Source organism: Peromyscus californicus, unplaced genomic scaffold, assembly GCF_007827085.1.
Source record: "Peromyscus californicus insignis strain IS unplaced genomic scaffold, ASM782708v3 Scaffold_8__1_contigs__length_139910024, whole genome shotgun sequence".
Classification (NCBI taxonomy): domain Eukaryota; kingdom Metazoa; phylum Chordata; class Mammalia; order Rodentia; family Cricetidae; genus Peromyscus; species Peromyscus californicus.
In genome coordinates, this window is record NW_026294606.1 from 118254445 (window position 1) to 118274640 (window position 20196).

General features: G+C 41.7%; 1 protein-coding gene across 1 annotated transcript in view; it reads left to right on the forward strand.

Moving 5' to 3' along the window:
• Positions 1-19736, forward strand: part of LOC128103422 (liver carboxylesterase 1F-like) — a 34739-nt gene extending 15003 nt beyond the window's left edge. The window contains exons 7-14 of the mRNA XM_052727806.1: positions 282-386; positions 4852-4884; positions 6823-6963; positions 7446-7526; positions 7721-7868; positions 18216-18347; positions 19104-19176; positions 19438-19736. Coding sequence (XP_052583766.1) covers positions 282-386; positions 4852-4884; positions 6823-6963; positions 7446-7526; positions 7721-7868; positions 18216-18347; positions 19104-19176; positions 19438-19609 — 885 coding nt within the window. The 3' untranslated portion in view covers positions 19610-19736. The remainder of the gene's footprint in view (positions 1-281; positions 387-4851; positions 4885-6822; positions 6964-7445; positions 7527-7720; positions 7869-18215; positions 18348-19103; positions 19177-19437) is intronic.
• The last annotated feature ends 460 nt before the right edge of the window (positions 19737-20196 follow it).

Sequence of the window (20196 nt, forward strand, 5' to 3'; positions counted from 1 at the left end):
TCCACTGTACCTGGTTTCTCTTAAGATAATAAGTACACTTCTCCAACATTGTGACTATTTTAAAAGTTAAGGTAACAGGCTCAGGTGTATTCATGGCAACCATTACAAATAATAATAGAGGCAACTTTTTGGCTCCAGGACCCAAGTCTGCTGGTCTAGAGTGTTTTCAGGATCACTTATCTGTCTTTAGAAATAGGACTTAGGATAGAACCCACTGTCTACACCAATGGTGGGTACTGATGTTGCTATTGACGTCTGTGGTTGCCCGACATCTCTTGCAGAAATTTGCTGCTATTGCTGGGTGCAAAACCACCACGTCTGCTGTCATCGTTCACTGCCTGCGCCAGAAGACGGAGGACGAGCTCTTGGAGGTCATGCAGAAAATGGTGGGTGTGTTTTCCAATGGTCTGTATTCCGGGTGCTTGGTTCCAGGATTCATTTATTCAGCTGCTTTTTAGCCCCCAAACTACTTGGTATAGTTTTTCACCTCTTGAGAGCAATGTCAACCCACTGATTCCAAGTGGCAATCTGAAGTTCACTTTTTTATTATTAGAAGACTTTAGATGAAAAAAATCCAGTAGTAATCTGGTGAAATTTTTCAAAATATTCTCCCAGTTCTTTCTATATTTAATATTTTGCTGTTCTTGCTTTCAGTTGTGTTTTGAGAAATTTAACATTCCATATTTCCAAAAGTTATTAGTATCTTGAATTTTGAGAATGGAGTTAAATAAAAGGTTTCAGAGGGGTTGGGGATTTAGCTCAGTGGTAGAGCACTTGCCTAGCAAGCACAAGGCCCTGGGTTCAGTCCTCAGCCCTGAAAAAAAAAGTTTTCAGAAAATCTCACAGTTTATCTAGGAAGATTAAGAATCTATCCAAAGTAGAATAGCACTCAATCGATTTCCTAAATTTCCCAAGATTATGTTTTACAGACAGCCAAGCCTCTGTCTATTTATTTATCATCCATCCATTCACATGTACATACACATATTCAATTTATTGAAATAATTTCATCAATCTACAACCAACCTATATCTAACTGTTCATATATCTTTTGCAATGAGTCATTATCCATGAGTCATTCAACCAACATGTACGCACATTTTATCCGGTCCTCCCAAAGCAATTGTCTGTCCATTACTTCTCTGCTAGCTTTTACAGTTTTCTCCATGCTTCCATCTAAATCAAGAGTGAATATATCGAACAATTCCATCCATCCTTGTATCTATCTATTTGTTTACCCATCCAGCCTTCCATGACAACTGCTAGGAAAATTAGTATCAGAGTAGGTCATACGGACATAAGTTGAACATTTTCTTTGCTTGTGGAAATAATCTAAGGAGAAATTCAGCCATATGTTTATTTGGAAATGTATTGTGTGGTGGGAACACAGAGAGGAAGCACACCCATTATAGCCAGCCAGTTGATACTTCTCAGAGTGAGTGGTATTTGCGAGGTTATTACTAGCCACCGAGGGGCCCAGCCCCCAGCAGGCTGCCAGCAAGTCATAGAAACTGAAGAGGAGATGCAGATAGGCAAACTGCTGGGACAGATGCACAGACACACGTGGGAACTTTAGCTAAAAGCCAAAGCTTCCTTCTTCCTTTTATTTCTCTCTCTGCTGCTTCTTCTTCCTGTCCTGTCCTTTCACCCTGGTGTTTCCATTTTTCTGCTTCTCTCCGGTCGTTTCCCTTTCTACATTTTTCCTGATCTCATCCTTTTACTTTTTCTTTTCTTTTTCCTGTTTTTGGATGTTTCCCTTTACATGTTTGTTTTTATATATCTCTTATTTTTTTCTTATCCGTTTCATACCTCCAATACAAAGATTTCTATGCATGAAAAGATTACCTCACAACCATAAGTTACATGTTTTCCAAAACAAAATCAAATCTTTACATAAGAAGAAGCCACATTAAAATCACAAGTTACCTGCTTTTCTTAGAGGCCCTCAAGTAGTCAAACATTTTCTCCACCCCATGATTCTTTTATAACTGGTTAATAACGTTTTAAGCAAGCTAGGCATATTTCAGCCAGTTCCTTTTGTACGGGAGGGGGAGTGTTTGCAGTCTCAGTGCAGCAGATTTCTGGTTTCACTCTAGAGAAACTTCAAACGAGTGGGTCAGCTGACCATCTGTTCTCCTTTACACACAACAGGGTCATTTAATTTCCTTTCACAGCAATTGTTTTCTCAAGGTGCATACCAGGACCTGTGATTAATTCTGTAAGCTACATGACTAAGGAACTCAGGCCTAACCTTAGGTGTAGGGGCATAATTGTTCTCTTTAGTCATCAGCCTGGCTTCCCACAGGCAGAATTCATGGGTCTATAATGCATGAAACTTCCTTGCTCTGATTTTTCATCTTCTGCAAATCTCATATCTAACAAAGGGGAATGTAACTTTCAGCCTATATTTGCTTTTTTGTATCTTTTATTGGAGCAATTGGCGGAATAACCTAAATCATGTCCCTAATCATCTTTACTAATTGTGTTAACCGCCTGTGTCTTTTAGGCTAACTCAGGAAGTCTAATGAAGTCATTGATCCAAATAAGCATCATTGCTCATATTAAAAATATCATCTTCACTATGATCTGAAAATAAATTGCCCAGTGAGGAGTGGAGTTTTCTCAAGAAACAATCACACTATACTAGATACAGTGTGCTCCTTTCACACAGTAATCACACCATGCCAAGTACAGCAGGGAGACAGCAGCAGCAAGCAGGAGGAAGAAACAAGGGACATTCTGGACAATGGAGAGGTTTTGCCTCCCTGGGTTTAGCTTTGCGATTCAGTGAATTGAATTCCATAAGCTCCATTGCTGACTGCAGCTCCTCTGACATAACCACCAGCAATTACTACTATTGTTATAATAGTCTGTTACCCCGGGAACTTCCTAGGACAAACGGACATAGGAAAAAGCCTGATGACACACCGGAACTACCCGCTTTGTGAGAGAAGAATGTGACCTTCCTGTAGACCGGAGACACTCTAGAGTAGTTTTTTCATGCGCACATGGTTCGGTTCAATATGGCCTTAGGGATAAGATTCTAGTTCCGGCTTATATAAGGTGACCAAGACTTACAAAGAATACAAACACAAAAGTCATTTTTTCTCCTTCAGTTCTACAATTGTTGTTTGTTTGCTTGCTTGTTTTTGAGACAAGGTATTTTTGTGTTAAAGACATGTGCCAACACTTCACTCACATCTGCTTTTCATACACAGAAAACTAAAACATTTCAGTCATTCTCCATGTGGCACAGAAACTATTGGTGTTTGTGGGGAAATCCCAGAAACTTAAGATCCCATCACATTGAGTTCTTGTGGAAGTGCTGATATAATTGGGCAATGACTCCAGTTTGCACACACACATGCACATGCACACCGACAAACACACACGAACACACATACAGACACACATTTACACATTCATTCACAGACACATACAAACTTACACAGACACAGACACACACACATATGAATACAGACACACATCTACACATGCACACATAGCATTCTCTCTCTCTCTCTTTGCACACACACACACATACACACACAGACACACACACACACACACCTGGTTGGTGGAGCTCTAGTGGTCATTTTTCACATTGTGTTAGTTCCCTTTGAATGAGTACAAGTGAAAATGCCTGAAACCAAAACTTCAAAGGGAGAAATACTATTTGTCTTCTAGTTCCCGAGATTCTAGATCAAGGTTTCTTGGATCTATTTAATTGCATAGGACATCCTGGCACTGTGAATGTATGGTGGAAGTGGTTCTTCACCTCATGTTGGACAGGAGGCAGAGAAAGTAGGCCATTTCAGAGCAGGCCTAAGCTTCAGAGGTACGCCACCCCCAAGTGACTGTTTTACCTACAGTGACTGCTTTCTTCTAGGTAGCCCCATTTCTCAAAGTTTCAAACACTTACCTAAATAGTGTGACTAGCTGGGGACCACTGCCCAGGGCAAAGCTGATAGGGAGTGTTTGGTGGTCTAGCCATAACACAAAAATAAGTCACACCTTTGATCTGAAGTAACACTGCAGTCACCTCAATCCTGGTGGGCTGGAATGAGTATCAGTGAGTTTATAGGAGTTAGGGTTTTCTATTGTAAGCAACCATTCAAGTTAAAGCCTTGAACAGGAAAAGGAGTGGGCTGTAGCAGTCTTCAAATGACTCAAATCTAAGAACATAGCTAGGTCCAGGTGCTCAGAAGATAATAAGAATCTACATGCCAGTTTCCCGTTGTTTTGCTGGATTTATTCTGAAGCATGTTGGCCTCCTGAATAGGTTAAGCACAACAGCAATCAACTTTCATACCCTGTATGCTTAGAAACTATCTACTCCTTCAGGTTAATGCCGGTTTAGGTTTAAAGTCTGATTAATCAACAGTGTCAGGCATCCATCTTTGAGCTATCCCCTGTGTTCTGAGGCATGGTGATGCAGCTCACATACTGAACTCGTGAAGTAAGAATAGCAAAAGGGGAAGGAAGGAGTACATGACTCATCCTGTCCATCCATCATCCATCCAGCTTAGTTTTCCATCAGGGTCAAATCATCCTGCCACTGAAGTCACCTTGTCCCCACATTTTCTCAACAGAAAATTTGGGGTGTTGTTACCAAGAGGGAGGGATGAGGGAGGACATCCTCTGAGAGCTTCAGCAACTCTGGCTCTGGGTATTAGCACTTGGTAGTTACTGCAGCTGCCCCCCCATCCTGCTCCTCTCTGTGCCTGTACTGAGAGGATGCCACGCAGGGTCCTCTTACCCTGCCTGAGAAGAAACTGGGAGCACAGGGCAAAAGACGTGCTTTTACTCCAGAAAGATTTCTAACCACAACCTCTTTCTTTGTCCCCACAGAATCTGTTCAATTTACAAGGAGACTCCAAAGAGGTAAGAACCTTTTAAGGTTTGGAGTCTAACAGTGTTAGGCTGTGATTGAAAGAGTGTTTGGAATCACAGTTCTTTGTTATGTGTGTGTACTGTTGAGGTCTAGAGCAGCAAAATTCACTTATGGGTTAGCCAAGCCAAGAGGACCAGAGACAGGGTTGGCACTACTCCTCTGATTGCTAGTTCACTGCTCCCAATCTGTATCTTCTCCTCAATTACAATTCTTGCACTAAAAGGACCTATAAAGAGGCCACACAGCCAGTTGGCTAAGTTGCCTAGCTAAGGGTCATGGAAACCATTGTTGAGGAACACAAATATCCTAGGAGAATCATAAGCTATGCAGGGTGAAGATGTCACACCCTTTCTTGTATCCAGAAAACTCTAGTAGTGACCTCCAGGTTCTCCCCATCAAGGTCTCATGACATTAGCTGTGCTGAATTACAGCCCTATTCTCCAGTCCCTCCATGGGATCCCAGGGTATCCCTTAAATGTCTATAGAATTTTAAGAATCTCAAATCTTTCAGACTTTCAGCATTCATTTTTTTTTTAAAGAAGCAGCTACTATGTGGCGGATTATAGTTTCAGAGATGGACACAGCCGTGAAGCAGAAAAACGTCTGTCCCACTCAAAGAACTTCATCCTTTTGGGGCAAGGTGTGGCAAAATAAATTAGTAAACTATGTTATGTCTAATTGCAATCAGAGTTAAGATAAAAAAAGAAAGTGAAAAATAGGGGTCGAGTTAGAGGAAAGAAAGAAGGAAGTGGGAAAGAGACTGGGGGTTTGTGTCTACCATCTACTTTAAGTGGGCACTCTACTTACCTGAAGCCCTACTTGACTCCATTTCCTAAAGGACCCACCACCTCTCACTGGTAGTACAGGCTGGAGACCAAGCCTGCAACACATCAGTCTTTAGGGACACTTAAGATCCAAAGTACAGCACCTCCACTGAGTTATAGCTTCAAAACACTACCTGGAAATAAGGATGTGTTGGTATGTCACTCTGACTGCCCTTCTCTCTAGTCTTGCTTCAGGACATTCATTCCTTAAGGCTAGAAATTGAACAATCCTGGATTTAGCCCCAAATGGCAACATCTCTGTTCTTGGCTCATGACTTTTTCCACTTGGATATGATGTTCTTGCCCATGAAATCCGTGTTGGATCAACAATACAGTACACCTAACTGATAGGGAGGAGATCTGCCTGTTTTCCCTGTTTGGTCATTTTGGAAAATGGTCATGTGCTACCTAAAGTGCATGAAAAAAACTGTGGAAAAGATAGTAAAGCATCTAAACTTGTGGATTTCACATATTTAGCATCCACATGGGCAATAATAGACTATAATGTTAGTATGAAACTGGAGCTCAAGAAAGTTAGTATCTTATTACCCAAGGTTGAGAAAGTAGTAATCCCTGCTCATATGGTGTTTTATTATATTGTAAATAAATCTTACATATACTAATTCTTTTTGAGGAAATCTGTGTTAGATAATATGTCTTAAGCTGGGACCCATACAGAAGGATGATGACAATATTGTGACCAGTGATTCCCAAGAACCTAGCTCTAGAATTCCAGTGCAACAAAGCCCCAGGATTCACTAATCCAGAATTCATGGAAACTTTATTAACTATAGGAACAATGAAAGTCAATTCTAGAGAATATACATGATTGATGTATATTATGTATATGTTTATGAATGTATGAAGTATTTTATATATAACACATATTTAATGAAAATGCCTCCCCTGCTTCACTTTCCTATCTATTAACCTCATCACTCACAAAAGCCAAAAATTTGGTCTCTGTGGCTCATAAGCCTTCTAAGGACACTGATTTCCATGGCCACTGCCCACAGTCATGGGGTCTATGTTCCAGTTTCTCCCTTAGACAGGCAGAGCAGGAGATGCTGGTGATCTCTGACACTGTGCTGATCTCTTTCCCAGAGTGGTCTTTTGGTACTAGCTGTGCTTGATGGAGTGCTGTTGCCAAAGGCCCCAGAAGAGATCCTGGCTGAGAAGAGCTTCAACACTGTGCCCTACATGGTGGGCGTCAACAAGCAGGAGTTTGGCTGGCTTCTGCCAACAGTAAGCACAAGCAGACCCTTAGACCGATGTTCCTCTAACCACCCACTACTGTGCCCCCACTCTGCACTTCCATGGATTCTATCTTTAAGCCCTGCCTTGTGTCTGGGGCAGCTGTTCCATTGCCGTAGTGTATTCATCCAAGGAACCTTTCTCTGGCATGACCCAACTGAGATGTCCAGGCTTGGGAACTCTATACCAATGACTTCTTATCTTTTCTCAATGATTTCTGAAATTCTTAGCCTGGGTGGGGGTGTGTTGGCATAACCATTGCATAGCCTGAACAACCAAGGTCAGGCAGAAGGTGGGGGAGGGTGTGGGAGTTCAGGAGAGTCAGACTGGCACAGATGCCTCCATCCTGTACTTGGACTCTCAGGTCCTGTAGATCGCTACAGGAACTCACAGTGGATGTTTTCCTGGTTGTCTCTTTCTCTTCATTCCTGAGGACTCACAAATGCTTAATCTTTTTAAAATTTTTGTAACAGATGATGGGATTTCTACAAACTGATGTAAAATGGGACAAGAAGATGGCCATAGTAATCCTGCAGAAATTGTCTCTCCATTTGGTAAGCATCTAGGGATTTGTGGCCACTGACTGAGAAATACAGATATTGTGAGGGATTGGCTCAAATTATAGATCAATTCAATGTCTCCCACTGCATCACCCTAGGAAGGATTTGCACAGGTCATAGGAAGGTCAGACTCAAAGAAACCTCAATTGGTTGGAGAGGCTGGTGATCGCTTTTGTCATCCATTTCAGGGCATACATGAGGATGCAATTCCAGTTGCCATTGAGAAGTATGTGAGAGGTAGCAATGAGCCAGTCAAAATCAGAGACGGAATCCTGGAGCTCATTGGTGATGTCACATTTTGCATCCCATCAGTGACTGTGGCCCGTGGTCACAGAGGTGAGTCTCAGAAGTTGGATGAAAAAGAGACCAAGATTCTCCTGCTTTGGTCCCTAACCTGGACACTTCCTAGGATAGACAGATGTGGGAACTTCTTGTGCTCAGTGTGCAAAGTCTTCTTCAGCGAAGGGTCTGTTCAGTTTTGTTTTCCAAATGAGGAAGAGGTATAAATGCAAGTAGTTAATTTTGTAGCTGGTACCAGGAAACAGCAGTAGGGATGTGAGAGCTGACATGGGAAAGAGATGAAAGCCAATCAATGATGCACCAGCAGGCACATGCCCACTGTGGACAGCTGAAACTGTGGAATCTTTCAGGAAGAATTGTGTCAGGTCTCAGGATTACCCCAGCAGAACAGAAATGGAGGGTATTTACCCACCAATACTCACTTGTTAGTTGGAGGGTTTAGGCTTTGATCTGTCACACACCTGGGTAGAGTAGTTTATAGTGACCAGAGTAAGCCTGGAAGCAAAGAGTCACCAGTGCGGAGGTAGAACTCAGGCTTCCCTGCCCTGACAGGGGTACCAGTGAGACTCAAGGGCATCTGCTGATACAGAATAGAGGCAACTGTCATATTCTTAAGTTGTTTCTAAACTAAATTGCTACACTTGGAGCCATGAAACAGTATGAGTTAAGTACAGGGTCAGGAGATTTGCTGAAGGCAGGAGGGCAGGGGGAGGGTTTGGCAGTAGGTCTGCACCATGGGAGTTGTTCCTCAGTTGGTTGTCACTGTGACGAAATATCTGACATAGACACTGTAAGGGAGGGAGGACTTGTTTGTATTGTTTAATCGTGTGGTGAGCACCTTCACTGCTTTATCACTGAGGTGAGGCTGAGCATCGTTCTGGGGAGCATGGTGGAGCAAACTAGATCACTTCACAGCACACAGAAGCAAAGAGGAAGAGAGATGCAGGAAGTGGTCAGGAAAGGTAGAAACTCCCCAGGGCCACCCCCAGCAACCTACTTTCTACAGTGTGATCCCCCCATCGAGTCCCCGTCACCTTTCAAAATAGTACTATCAGCTAGAGAACTAGACTTAACTGTGAGTATGTGGGGACATTTATACAAGGCACAACAATCTATCCCCGTGAGACAAGGGCTCATGGTGTAATGTAAAATCATTTCACAATGTAAAAGACATTCAGCCCAGCTGCAAGAATCCCTACAACTGGAGTTTTTTTTTTAAAAAAAGCTCACATTTTTAAAATATTTTATTTAAATAACTTTTTTCATTTATTTTGGGTACCGATTACAGTTTTCCCTCCCTCCTCTCCTCCCAGGCCCCCCCACCCCCCACCTCCTCATCCCCTATCCCCACCCCCACCACCCTCCACTATTCCACAACCCCCTATCTCCACCCCCACCTCACCCCACCTCTCCTTCCCACCTCCCTCCCTCCCCTTCCACTCCTCCTCCATTTCCATTCAGAAAGGGGCAGGCCTCCCATGGGCTTAAGCAAAGCATGATACATCAAGTTGAGGCAAGACAGAGCTCCTCCCCTTGCACTGGGCTGGACAAGGTAATCCAGCATGGGGAACAGGTTCCCAAAAGCTAATTAAGTTTCAGGGATGGATCTTGATCTCACTGCTAGGAGCCTTACAAAGAGACCAAGCTACACAACTGTCACACACATGCAGAGGGTCAGTCCCATGCAGGCTCCCTAACTGTTGATTCAGGATCCATGAGCTCCAATGAGCTCAGGTCAGCTGTCTCTGTGGGTTCCCCATCATGACCCCACTGGCTCATACAGTCCCTCCTCCCTTTCTTTAGGAAGACTCCAAGAGCTCAGCCCAGTGCTTGGCTGTGGATCTCTGCATCTGCTTCCATCAGTTACTGGATAGAGCATCTCTGATGACAATTAGACCAAAAAAAAAACAAAACAAAAAACAAAAAAAAAGCCGGGCGGTGGTGGCGCACGCCTTTAATCCCAGCACTCGGGAGGCAGAGCCAGGCGGATCTCTGTGAGTTCGAGGCCAGCCTGGGCTACCAAGTGAGTTCCAGGACAGGCGCAAAGCTACACAGAGAAACCCTGTCTCGAAAAACCAAAAAAAAAAAAAAAAAAAAAAAAAAAAAAAAAAAAAGACAATTAGGGCAGTCACCAATATGATTACAGCAGATGGCCAGTTCAGGCACCCTCTCTACTATTGTTAGGAGTCTTAGCTTGGGTCATCTTTGTGGATTCCTGGGGGTTTCCCTGGCATCAGGTTTCTCCCTAACCCCCAAAATCCCCCCTCATCAAGATATCTCTTTCATTACTCTCCCCTTATGTCCCACCCACCTCCAACCTGCCTCTCACACCCAGCCCGCCCAACCCGCTCCCTCAAGTTCCCATCCCTTCCCACACCCTCCCCAATTTACCCAGGACATCTCTTCTTTTTCCCCTTCCCAGGGAGACCCATGCATCCCTCTTTGAGCCCTCCTTGTTATCTACTCTCTCTAAGTCTTCTTGGATACTCAAAACAAACATTTTACTGCTAGCCCCAGTGAAATTAATAAAAACAAGTCACATACATCCAAGAATGTTACAAAATAAATAATAAATATCCAGATTCTCTCTCTCTCTCTCTCTCTCTCTCCCCCTCCCTCCCCCCCTCCCTCTATCTCCCTTCCAATGCCATACTATGTTAATTTCCATATAGCTTTATTTTAGTTTGAAGTCAGGTAGTGGGTTGTTTTTCTGTTCTGTTCTGTTTTGTTTTGCCAATAGTTTTCTTTCTTGATTCAGTTGTGTGTGTGTGTGTGTGTGTGTGCGTGTGTATGTGTGTGTGTGCGCGTGTGTGTGTATGTGTGCGTGTGTGTATGTGTGTGTGTGTGCGTGTGTGTGTGTGTGTGTGTGCATGTGTGTGTGTATGTGTGCGTGTGCGTGTGTGCGTGTGTATGTGTGCGCGTGTGTGTGTGTGCGTGTGTGTGTGTGCATGTGTATGTGTGTGTGCGTGTGTGTGTGTGTGCGCGTGTGTGTGTGTGTGTGTGTGTGTGTGTGTGTGTGTGTGTGTGTCTGTGTGCCTGTGTCTCTCTGTGTTTATTGTGGTTCCAATGATTTGAAATTGTTCTATTATTTCTAGTTCTGTGAAAAATGATACTGGAGTTATTTCCTGAGGACTAAAGTGAACTGGTAGGGTGCAATACAGGCATTTTAACAGTTTTAATTCTTCTAAACCATGAACGTGAAATATTTTCATTTAATTGTGACTAATTTCTTTCATTGATTTCTTATAAATTTTGTTGTACAGAAAAATGAAACTATTTCAATATAATTTGTGTTTTATAGCTCTCACAAATGAAATTGTTCTCCTGGTTTATGTTTTAGAGTATTCTTTTTGGGAGCATATCAATACTACTGGTTTTTGCTGATCTCTATTGTGTGATCTTATCCTATTCATTTATTATATCTCAATTCTTCGGTAATCTCAGTGTTTTAATCTGTAGAGTCATTCTTTCCAGGAATACCTTTCTATGCCTGGCTTTCTTATTTGGATGCTTGTTTGTTTGTTTGTTTGTTGGGATCAACATGTAGTTTGTTTTTTAATAATTTACAAAGAATTAGGGTTCATTATGGCATTTTCAAACAAAATTTATTTCTGTTGTTTCTTTCCCTAATTCTATGGCTTCTCCCTCCTTAACTTTTAATGTCTATATGTATATAATAAAGGATTATGGAAGAATATTATTGACTATGGAACTAGATAGGAGATCACAGAGGGGAAGGGCATGTAGAAAGAGGGTCAGGCTGGACACACATCACATGAGCCATGAACAACGTGGAAAGGAAGCTAGTGAGTGGCCTCTCTCTCTCTCTCTCTCTCTCTCTCTCTCTCTCTCTCTCTCTCTCTCTCTCTCTCTGTCACACACACACTTTCTTTTTTTTCTTTCACCAAATAACTGCACAAGGACTTTGAACACCACACTGACTGGAAGCAGCAAGCAAGGTACTCTTTGTCTTCTTTCAAAAATTAGTGGGAAGCTTTTCATATTTTCACAGTTGGAGCACTGTAGGCACTGGGCTTCATAGACATGCTCTTGATTATGACAATGCACATCTCATCTGTCCCTTATTTGGTGAAATTTTTTATTTTGAATGAAAGTTGAATTATTATGTTTTTGCATGTGAAATAACTGTAATTTTATACTTCCTTCCATAACATGATGCCCCATGTTTTTCATGCATGAAACTGGTTTTGAACCATGAGTCTAAGTGCAGTTGGATTTGGTTTTCTGGTATTCTGTTGAGTATTTTTCCATCTGTGTTTATGAAGGACATTGGTGCAGCTGAATTTTCTTGTAATATCCTTGTTTTATTTTCACATCTTTTGTGAGTCTGTACTCATGGGGGCAGGGCTATATGTTCTCTGACTTTTGAAGAAATTTGGCAAGAATTTGAGACAAATGGTTTCTTTTTTTCCATGCACTATTTTTTATTGTTAAGAAATTTTCTATTCATTTTACATACCAACCACAGATTCCCCTCTCCTCCCTTCTCCCATCCCCCAGCCTTCCCCTCCAACCCACCCCCCATTGCCACCTCCTCCAAGGCAAGGTCTCCCATGGGGAGTCAGCAGAGCCTGGTACATTCAGTTGAGGCAAGTCCAAGGCCCTCCTCCCTGCACCAAGGCTGCACAAGGTGTCCCACCATAGGCACTGGGCTCTAAAAAGCCCGCTCATGCACCAGGGATGGATCCCGATCCCACTGCCTGGGCCCCACTAACCAGTTCAAGCTAAACAACTGTCTCACCTATCCAGAGGCCCTAGTCCAGTCCCATGGGAGCTCCACAGCTATTGGTCCACAGTTCATAGCTCCTACTAGTTTGGCTGGCCGTCTCTGTACATTTTCCCACCACGATTTTGATGTCCCTTGCTCATAGAATCCCTCCTCTCTCTCATCAATTGGACTCCTGGAGCTCAGCCTGGTGCCTGGCCGTGAATCTCTGCGTCTGCTTCCATCAGTTACTAGATGAAGGCTCTATGATGGCAGTTAGGGTATTCACTAATCTGATTACTGGAATAGGCCAGTTCAGGCACCCTCTCCACTATTGTTATTAGTCTGAAGTGGGATCATCCTTCTGGATTCCTGGAAACTTCCCTAGCACCCTGTTTCTCTTTATTCCCATGATGTCTTCATTGAGATAAATGGTTTCTGATCCCTTTTTAAATGTTTGTTGTGATTCTCAAATTCATGGTTTCTTTTTCTTTAATTATTAAAGTACACATTACTAAGATGTATCATAAATGGAGCCTGGACAGTCCATATAATGTCACTTTATGGTTGTGATTTCAAGGCTGGACTAGAACAGAGTCCAGATAAGCTGGACCACACTCATCAAGGCTGACTAGTTTGTTCTGGAGAACCAACAAGAGGCATCTCTTTTCTGTGGGAGGCTCTTTCTCCTGATCCTAGCTTTCCTTAATTGACTGATCATTTTAGCAGATCTGGTGTAAGCAGCCATAGTTTCAGTGAATCCTAAATGCAAAGTTTGCCATGTCTACAAGACAGCATTTCATAGCGTAATTCCTCATCCTCCAGCCCTTACAATCTTCCTACCCACCTTTCCTTAGTTTCCTGAGCCTGGGGACAGGGTGGTGGTAGTGTGCTTATGGAGTACGCTGGCACTACTCTATGAATATAAACATAAATATTTGGAAGATAATTTGACAAAATGCCCATTTAGAAAAAAATGAGAAAAAAATGGTAATAAGTTCTCTCCCAAGTCCCATGATTTCCTCATCCATGGTCTTTTGACCAGATAAATAGTACCAGAAAGGAATTCTCTCCCTTGGGGAACAAGCCTCAAGTCCAATCAGAAAGCTCCATAGCCCTACAACCACCATTGCACCATCAAACACATCTTCCTGGCAGACCAATATCGTAGCATTCAGTGCTCACTGCTAGGTAATACCATTAATGACTCCCTCTCCCTCCGGCAGCCTACCTAGCACCTTCCAGCAATATATAAACTAACCAGCAAGGTGAATGTTTTCAAGTCAGTTCCAGCTTGATTTCTCTATGTCCTACAACCAAAATGTGTTATACAATCAGCAAAGGATTCCTCACATCTAGTTTTGCTGGGCCACAAAGTAAAAGGGTAATAACCTTTGTTGTTTGTGGTGTGTCTGGGGGCGGTGGGGGTACTCTAGGGCTTCTCTGACCAAGAAATCATAGGATAGCATCCCATTCCTGGCACTATAATTTTTATTTAGTAACTCATATCTTCTGAGGGATGTATTGTTCACTCATGTAGTGTTCAAACTCCTTTTTAAAAGATATTACATTTTCAAATTCGTTTCAAAGCAGTGGCTTTCTTAAGGGTTTTCCATACATCCTTAACTTTGATTAACCAGCTGTCACTCACCCCTCTCCCTTCCCCATCGCTGCTTCCTCTCATCTCTCCTTAAACTTTTAACCTTCAACATTCCACTCTTTTTTTTCATGTAATCTGTTCTAGTATCTCCTAACTCCTTAACATATTTCTCCTTAACCTCTCTGTGCCTTTTAAAGCTTCCTGACTTACATAGACCCTCCTAAATGTAAAAAAGCTCTAGAATTAGGAAACTAGGATCCACATACAAGAGAGAACTCATAGCATTTATCTGTCTAAAGCTGAGGTATTTCATTTGGTCTAATATTTTCCAGTTTCACTCATTTTCCTGCAAATTTGATAATTTAACTTCCTTTATAGCTGAATACAAGCCCCTTGTGTGATGTACTACATTTTCATTATCCATTCTTAAGTTGATGGATGTCTAGACTGATCCCATTTCTAGTAATTAGGAACAGACCAGCAATGAATGTGGATGTGCAAATATCTCTAGAGGAGGCTATAGAGTCCTTTGGATGTATATATCCAGGAAGGTCACATGGTAGTTCTAGTTTTAGCGTTTCGAGTACCCTTCACACCAATTCCCATGGTGGCTGAATCAATTTACACTCCCACCAACAATAGACAAGTGTTGCTTTTCCCTACATTTTCACCAGCATTTATTGTCATTTATTTGGGGGGGGTGTTTGTTTTCTTTTTTGATGACAATCATTCTGATTGTGGCAAGAGGGAATCTCAAAACAACTTGAATTTGAATTTGACTTTTCCTGATGCTAATAATGTTGACCATTGTAGAAAATGTTTTTAGCCATTTGTACTTCTCATTTTGAGATCTCTCTATTCATTTCCATGGCCTATTTTTCACATTGTTTATTTTCTTGGTCTTTAGTTTCTTGGATTCTTTGTCTGTTCTAGGTACTAATCCTTTATCAATTATAAATGGCAGAGTTTCCTTCATCATATAGTCTGCTTGAAACTCAGTTGACTGAGTTTCCTTTGCTGTACAGAATCTTGTTTAATTTTATTTAGTTCCATTTGCTGATTACTAGGTTTATTCTCTCAACAATCACAATCCTATACAGAAAATCCTGTACATGTATCTTGACATATACACCCTAATTTTTCCTCTAGCAGTTTCACAGTTTCAGGGCTTATGCTGAAGTCCTCCATCCATTGGGAGTTGGTTTTGTGCAAGTTGAGAAAGAAGAGCTGAGTTTCATTCTTCTACATAGAGGTATCTTTTTTCCTAGCGTTAAGATGCTGTCTCTTGCCTAATGTGTATTTTTGGCATTTTTGTAAAATCAGGTGGTTGTAGTTGCATTGTAGTGTATTTGGGTCCTCTATTCTATCATATTCACCTATGCGTTTCTGCTTGTGCCAATACCATCCTGGTTTTAATCCTATGGCTCCGAAGTATAACTTGAAATCAGATATGGTGATACCTCCAGGAGCAGTATTCCTACTGCTCAGTATTGCTTTGGCTATCCAGGGTCTCCTGTGCTTCAGTATGAATGTTAAGATTGCTTTGTCTGGGGCCTATGTAGGATTGTTTGGCTCGGCCTGGGAGGAGGGAACTAGACCTACCTGGACTGAGTCTACCAGGTTGACCTCAGTCTGTGGGGAAGGCTTTGCCCTGGAGGAGATGGGAATGGGGGGGGGGGGGGTTGGGGGGAAGGTGAGGGGGACGGGAAGGGGGAGAACAAGGGAATCCGTGGCTGATATGTAGAACTGAATTGTATTGCAAAATAAATTAAAATAAATTAAAAAAAAATAAAGGAAGACAGATTTTCAACAACAACAACAAAAAAAAAAGATTGCTTTGTCTGTTTTGGTAAAGAATGTCGCTTGGATTTTGAATGGGATTTCTCTAGCAGTCTTCATGGGGTGCTGTGTTCAGGAAAGGTGATTAGAGAGCCATTGTCTCTGCAAGCTTAACGTTCTTGTGGTTCCGGCGTATAGGGGAGGGAAGGTTGTAAGTCCTTTCCTGGCACTTGCCTCAGATCCTTGAACTCTACCCTGGCCTCTTCTGGTGCACCAGGAAGCAAAAGCAGGTAACCTTCTGTACATTTTTATAGTTTCATAAATCTCTCTCCTTTCTGTCTCTGTCTATCTATATGTCTTTGTCTATCTCTGCCTCTTTCTCTCTCTCTCTCTCTCTCTCTCTCTCTCTCTCTCTCTCTCTCTCGTGTGTGTGTGTGTGTGTGTGTGTGTGTGTGTGTGTGTGTTGCAGGGGGTTGTACCTAGGTCCTCTAATACACTAGGCCAGCATTCTGTTGGTAAGATATTTCCCAAATCGTTTTAAGTTTATTTCTGATCTGCTCTTTATTTGCCAATTTCTCTGACTTTTGGCTTAGTTTGTTTGTGGAGTTTCTTTTGGTATAACCTTTCACTGTTTCTTTGAACACTTTGTATGTTTTGATCTGTAGTTGTTTGTTGCTTTTAGTTTTTCTCTTACAGCTGCTTTAGTTTTAGACATGAGTTTCCATTATGCTGTGTTCCAATTGTCTTCATTATACTGTAGTTTTTAATTTATTTATTAATGTATTTGTTGTCCACAAGTATTTTAACTTGTATAATTTAAAAAAATTCTAATGCAATTGATTTTGGTTTTCTCTAGTTTTTTCAGAAAAAAACATACTTGCTACAATTTCATTCTTGTTAACTTTTTTTTTTTTTTTTTTTTTTGGTTTTTTCGAGACAGGGTTTCTCTGTGTAGCTTTGTGCCTTTCCTGGAACTCACTTGGTAGCCCAGGCTGGCCTCGAACTCACAGAGATCCTCCTGGCTCTGCCTCCCGAGTGCTGGGATTAAAGGCGTACGCCACCACCACCCGGCTCATTCTTGTTAACTTTTATGAAGAATTTTTCTTCTGCCTTCACAGGAAATGTTTTTCTGAAGAACGTTCTGTGGAAGTTTAAAAAGAACAAGTCTTCTGTTAACATTGGTTGCAATTCTGCTTATTTTTTATTGGAATATTCGCATGTTTTGTCTCAGAGCTATTTCCTTATCAATTTTCTATGTAAATGATGTGACCATTTTTTTTAAGGGTGGAGATATTGAAGTCCCATCCTGTTATTGTATGCAATCTTTATTTTCCCTAAGATCATTTGATGTATGTTCTATATATTAAGATGCTCTGATGTTGGGTGTATATATCATCTCATATAACCATAGCTACCTCTCTTCTCTGCTAGTTTCTATGTGTGTATAATATCCTTCCTGTTTCTTTACCTTCAGAAGATCTACGGCTATAAAAGTGAGAAAAGACTCTGCCTTTCTTAGGAGAGTATAATCTATTTATATTTGAGGAAATTATTGATATGCAAATACTCAATATTGCTATTTTCTTAGGATTTGCTGTTGTTGTTTCACAAGTACTCAATTTGTTTCTACCTATCTGGCTACCCTCCTTTGTGGCTTGATGGTTCTCCATGGGGGAAGGCTTTGTGTCCTTTCTGCTTTTACTTTGTGCCTCTTCTTTATTAAAGATAGATTCTACTCTTATATATTACATCTTGACCACAATTTCCCCTCCCTCTAGTCCTCTCAGATCCCCCCACACCTTCCCTCCCCTCCAGATGACTCCCCTCCATTTCCCTTCAGAAAAGAGCAGGTGTCCAAGAGACAGCAATCAAACAGGGACAAAACAAGATACCATAAGACAAGGCAAAAGCCCTCATACCAAGGCGAGATAAGGCAAAGCAATGGGAGAAAAAGAGTCCCAAGAGCAGCAAAAGAGTGAGAGACACACTTGCTCCTGATCTTAGAACTTCCACAAAAACACCAAGCTAGCATATTATCATTAACACTTATATAGTGTATTTACCAGGTTCATTGTATACATTTATTTTAATTGCATTAACATAAGACTCAGTCACCATTTTTATTAAATATGTAAATAAAAGCAAATCAAGGAGCTTTTCTGAAGCTGATTTTCTGATGTGTTTATGATCAGGCATTTCCTTCAAAGGTAGGAGGAGCCTTGATTCCATTTGGGTTTATGTCAAATAACATGAGCTGTTATGATCCATGTGTTCACAGATACTGGAGCTCCTACCTACATGTATGAGTTTCAGTACTATCCAAGCTTCTCATCACATGCGAGACCCAAGAATGTAGTCGGAGACCATGGAGATGAAGTCTACTCTGTCTTTGGTGCCCCGCTTTTAAGAGGTAATGGCTCTTGGCTGGGATGAGGGTAGAAATAAGAGGTCTGGGCTCCAGTCTTGATCTTAATTTTTTAATTCAGTATAATGGGGGTGAGGTACACATGGATGTGGCCAGCCTTTCTCCTGGTCTAATATACATTAAGGAGGATATATATTAACATGTCCCCAGCATAACTGTTCTCACACTCCTGATGATTGACAGTAGAAAGAGATATTGTATGTCATACATAGTAGACAACTTGATGACAAGAATGCCATTTCTTGATTATATAGTTATTTTAAACTTATTTTATACTCAAAATAACATATCAAAACATGACTGACTTGCTTAACTGGGAGCTTTCCAGAGACACTAATGTCCTTAGAACATTTGCATTTTTATATTTTTCACCACTCACAAGTTTACAAGACTAAGAAAAAACCTAGGAGCCAATGATATCATGGGGTAGAGGAAACCCCAGGGTATGACCTTCCTACCCTGGGTGAGGAAGAACAAACAGAAGAACATGGGAAATAAAGGCAGTTAGTATTGGATGGGCTGTGTTCCACTGATAAGTCCTAGATCAGTTATCCTCAGTCTGAAAGCGCACACCAGTTAACCAGGATTTTGTAGACTGTTGACTAAGTAGGTATGGAGTAAGATCCAAAGTTCTGCCTTTCTAAACAGTACCCTGAGTTCTGCTGCTGGTAGGCTCAAGAGTTATGCTTTTAGTAGTGACAGGTTTTTAAACCTCTCTTTCCTTTTTTTTATTCCCCACAGGGGGTACCTCTGAAGAGGAGATCAAGCTCAGCAAGATGATGATGAAATTCTGGGCCAACTTTGCTCGAAATGGGTGAGTCTGGTGGTAAAGATGGACCTGGGGTGGTGGGCAAGATCAGACCTTCAGGTACTCACTGGGAAGAAGGGCAGTTTCTAAAGTTCAGTGATAAACTCAAATCCAGCCACTCCAAAACATTGCTCTTATGTTGGTTCTCTTTATGTTCTCCCTTGTGATGAGTGGGAACAGATAATCCAGAAATCACTATACATCTCATTTTTAAAAAGTGGGAATCACAGAGTAGCTTTGAGGAATTCTATTTGATTCTGTTCCCAGGAACCCCAATGGGGAGGGGCTGCCACATTGGCCAAAGTATGACCAGAAGGAAGGCTACCTGCAGATTGGAGCCACCACCCAGCAAGCCCAGAGACTGAAAGGGGAGGAAGTGGCTTTCTGGACTGAGCACCTGGCTAAGAAACAACCCAATTCAGAGCACAGTGAGCTGTGAATAGCAGAGGCTAGCCTCAGATCAGAGAAGCCAACATATGGTTCTTCCACTAAAGGTGTGTGTAAATCAAAGATGGATCTGGGAGGATCCTGGAAAATTTTATCATCGGGATGAGTAGAGGCCAGGGTGAGGGCATCATGTTTGTACTTATGGCCTCAATTTGGAGAATAAATATTGTTTTTAAGGTCAAATAAGTGTCTATTTTGGGCTGACTATAAAGGTACGTATGAGAGAGAGAGAGAGAGAGAGAGAGAGAGAGAGAGAGAGAGAGAGAGAGAACTCATAAAAAGATATTCTACAAGAGGTACCATAGAAAACAGTTACCTTGAAAGCAAAAAGAAAAGAAAACATGTTTCAGGAAAAACAGGCTGTGAATTTTGGCTTGTCTTACACCTCTAGCTGGGAGATATCATCCAACATGGAGGAGAATGATACCAAAAATTACTGAAGTTCTAAAGGTGAAGCGTGAGCTAATATGAGAGTTTGAAAGCCAAAGGAACTGCATATTGAAGGAAAAATTTATACCAGCTACAGACTTCTCTGTGTATGCTGCCAGGTGCTCATGGAGGAAAATCAGAGGCGTGTTT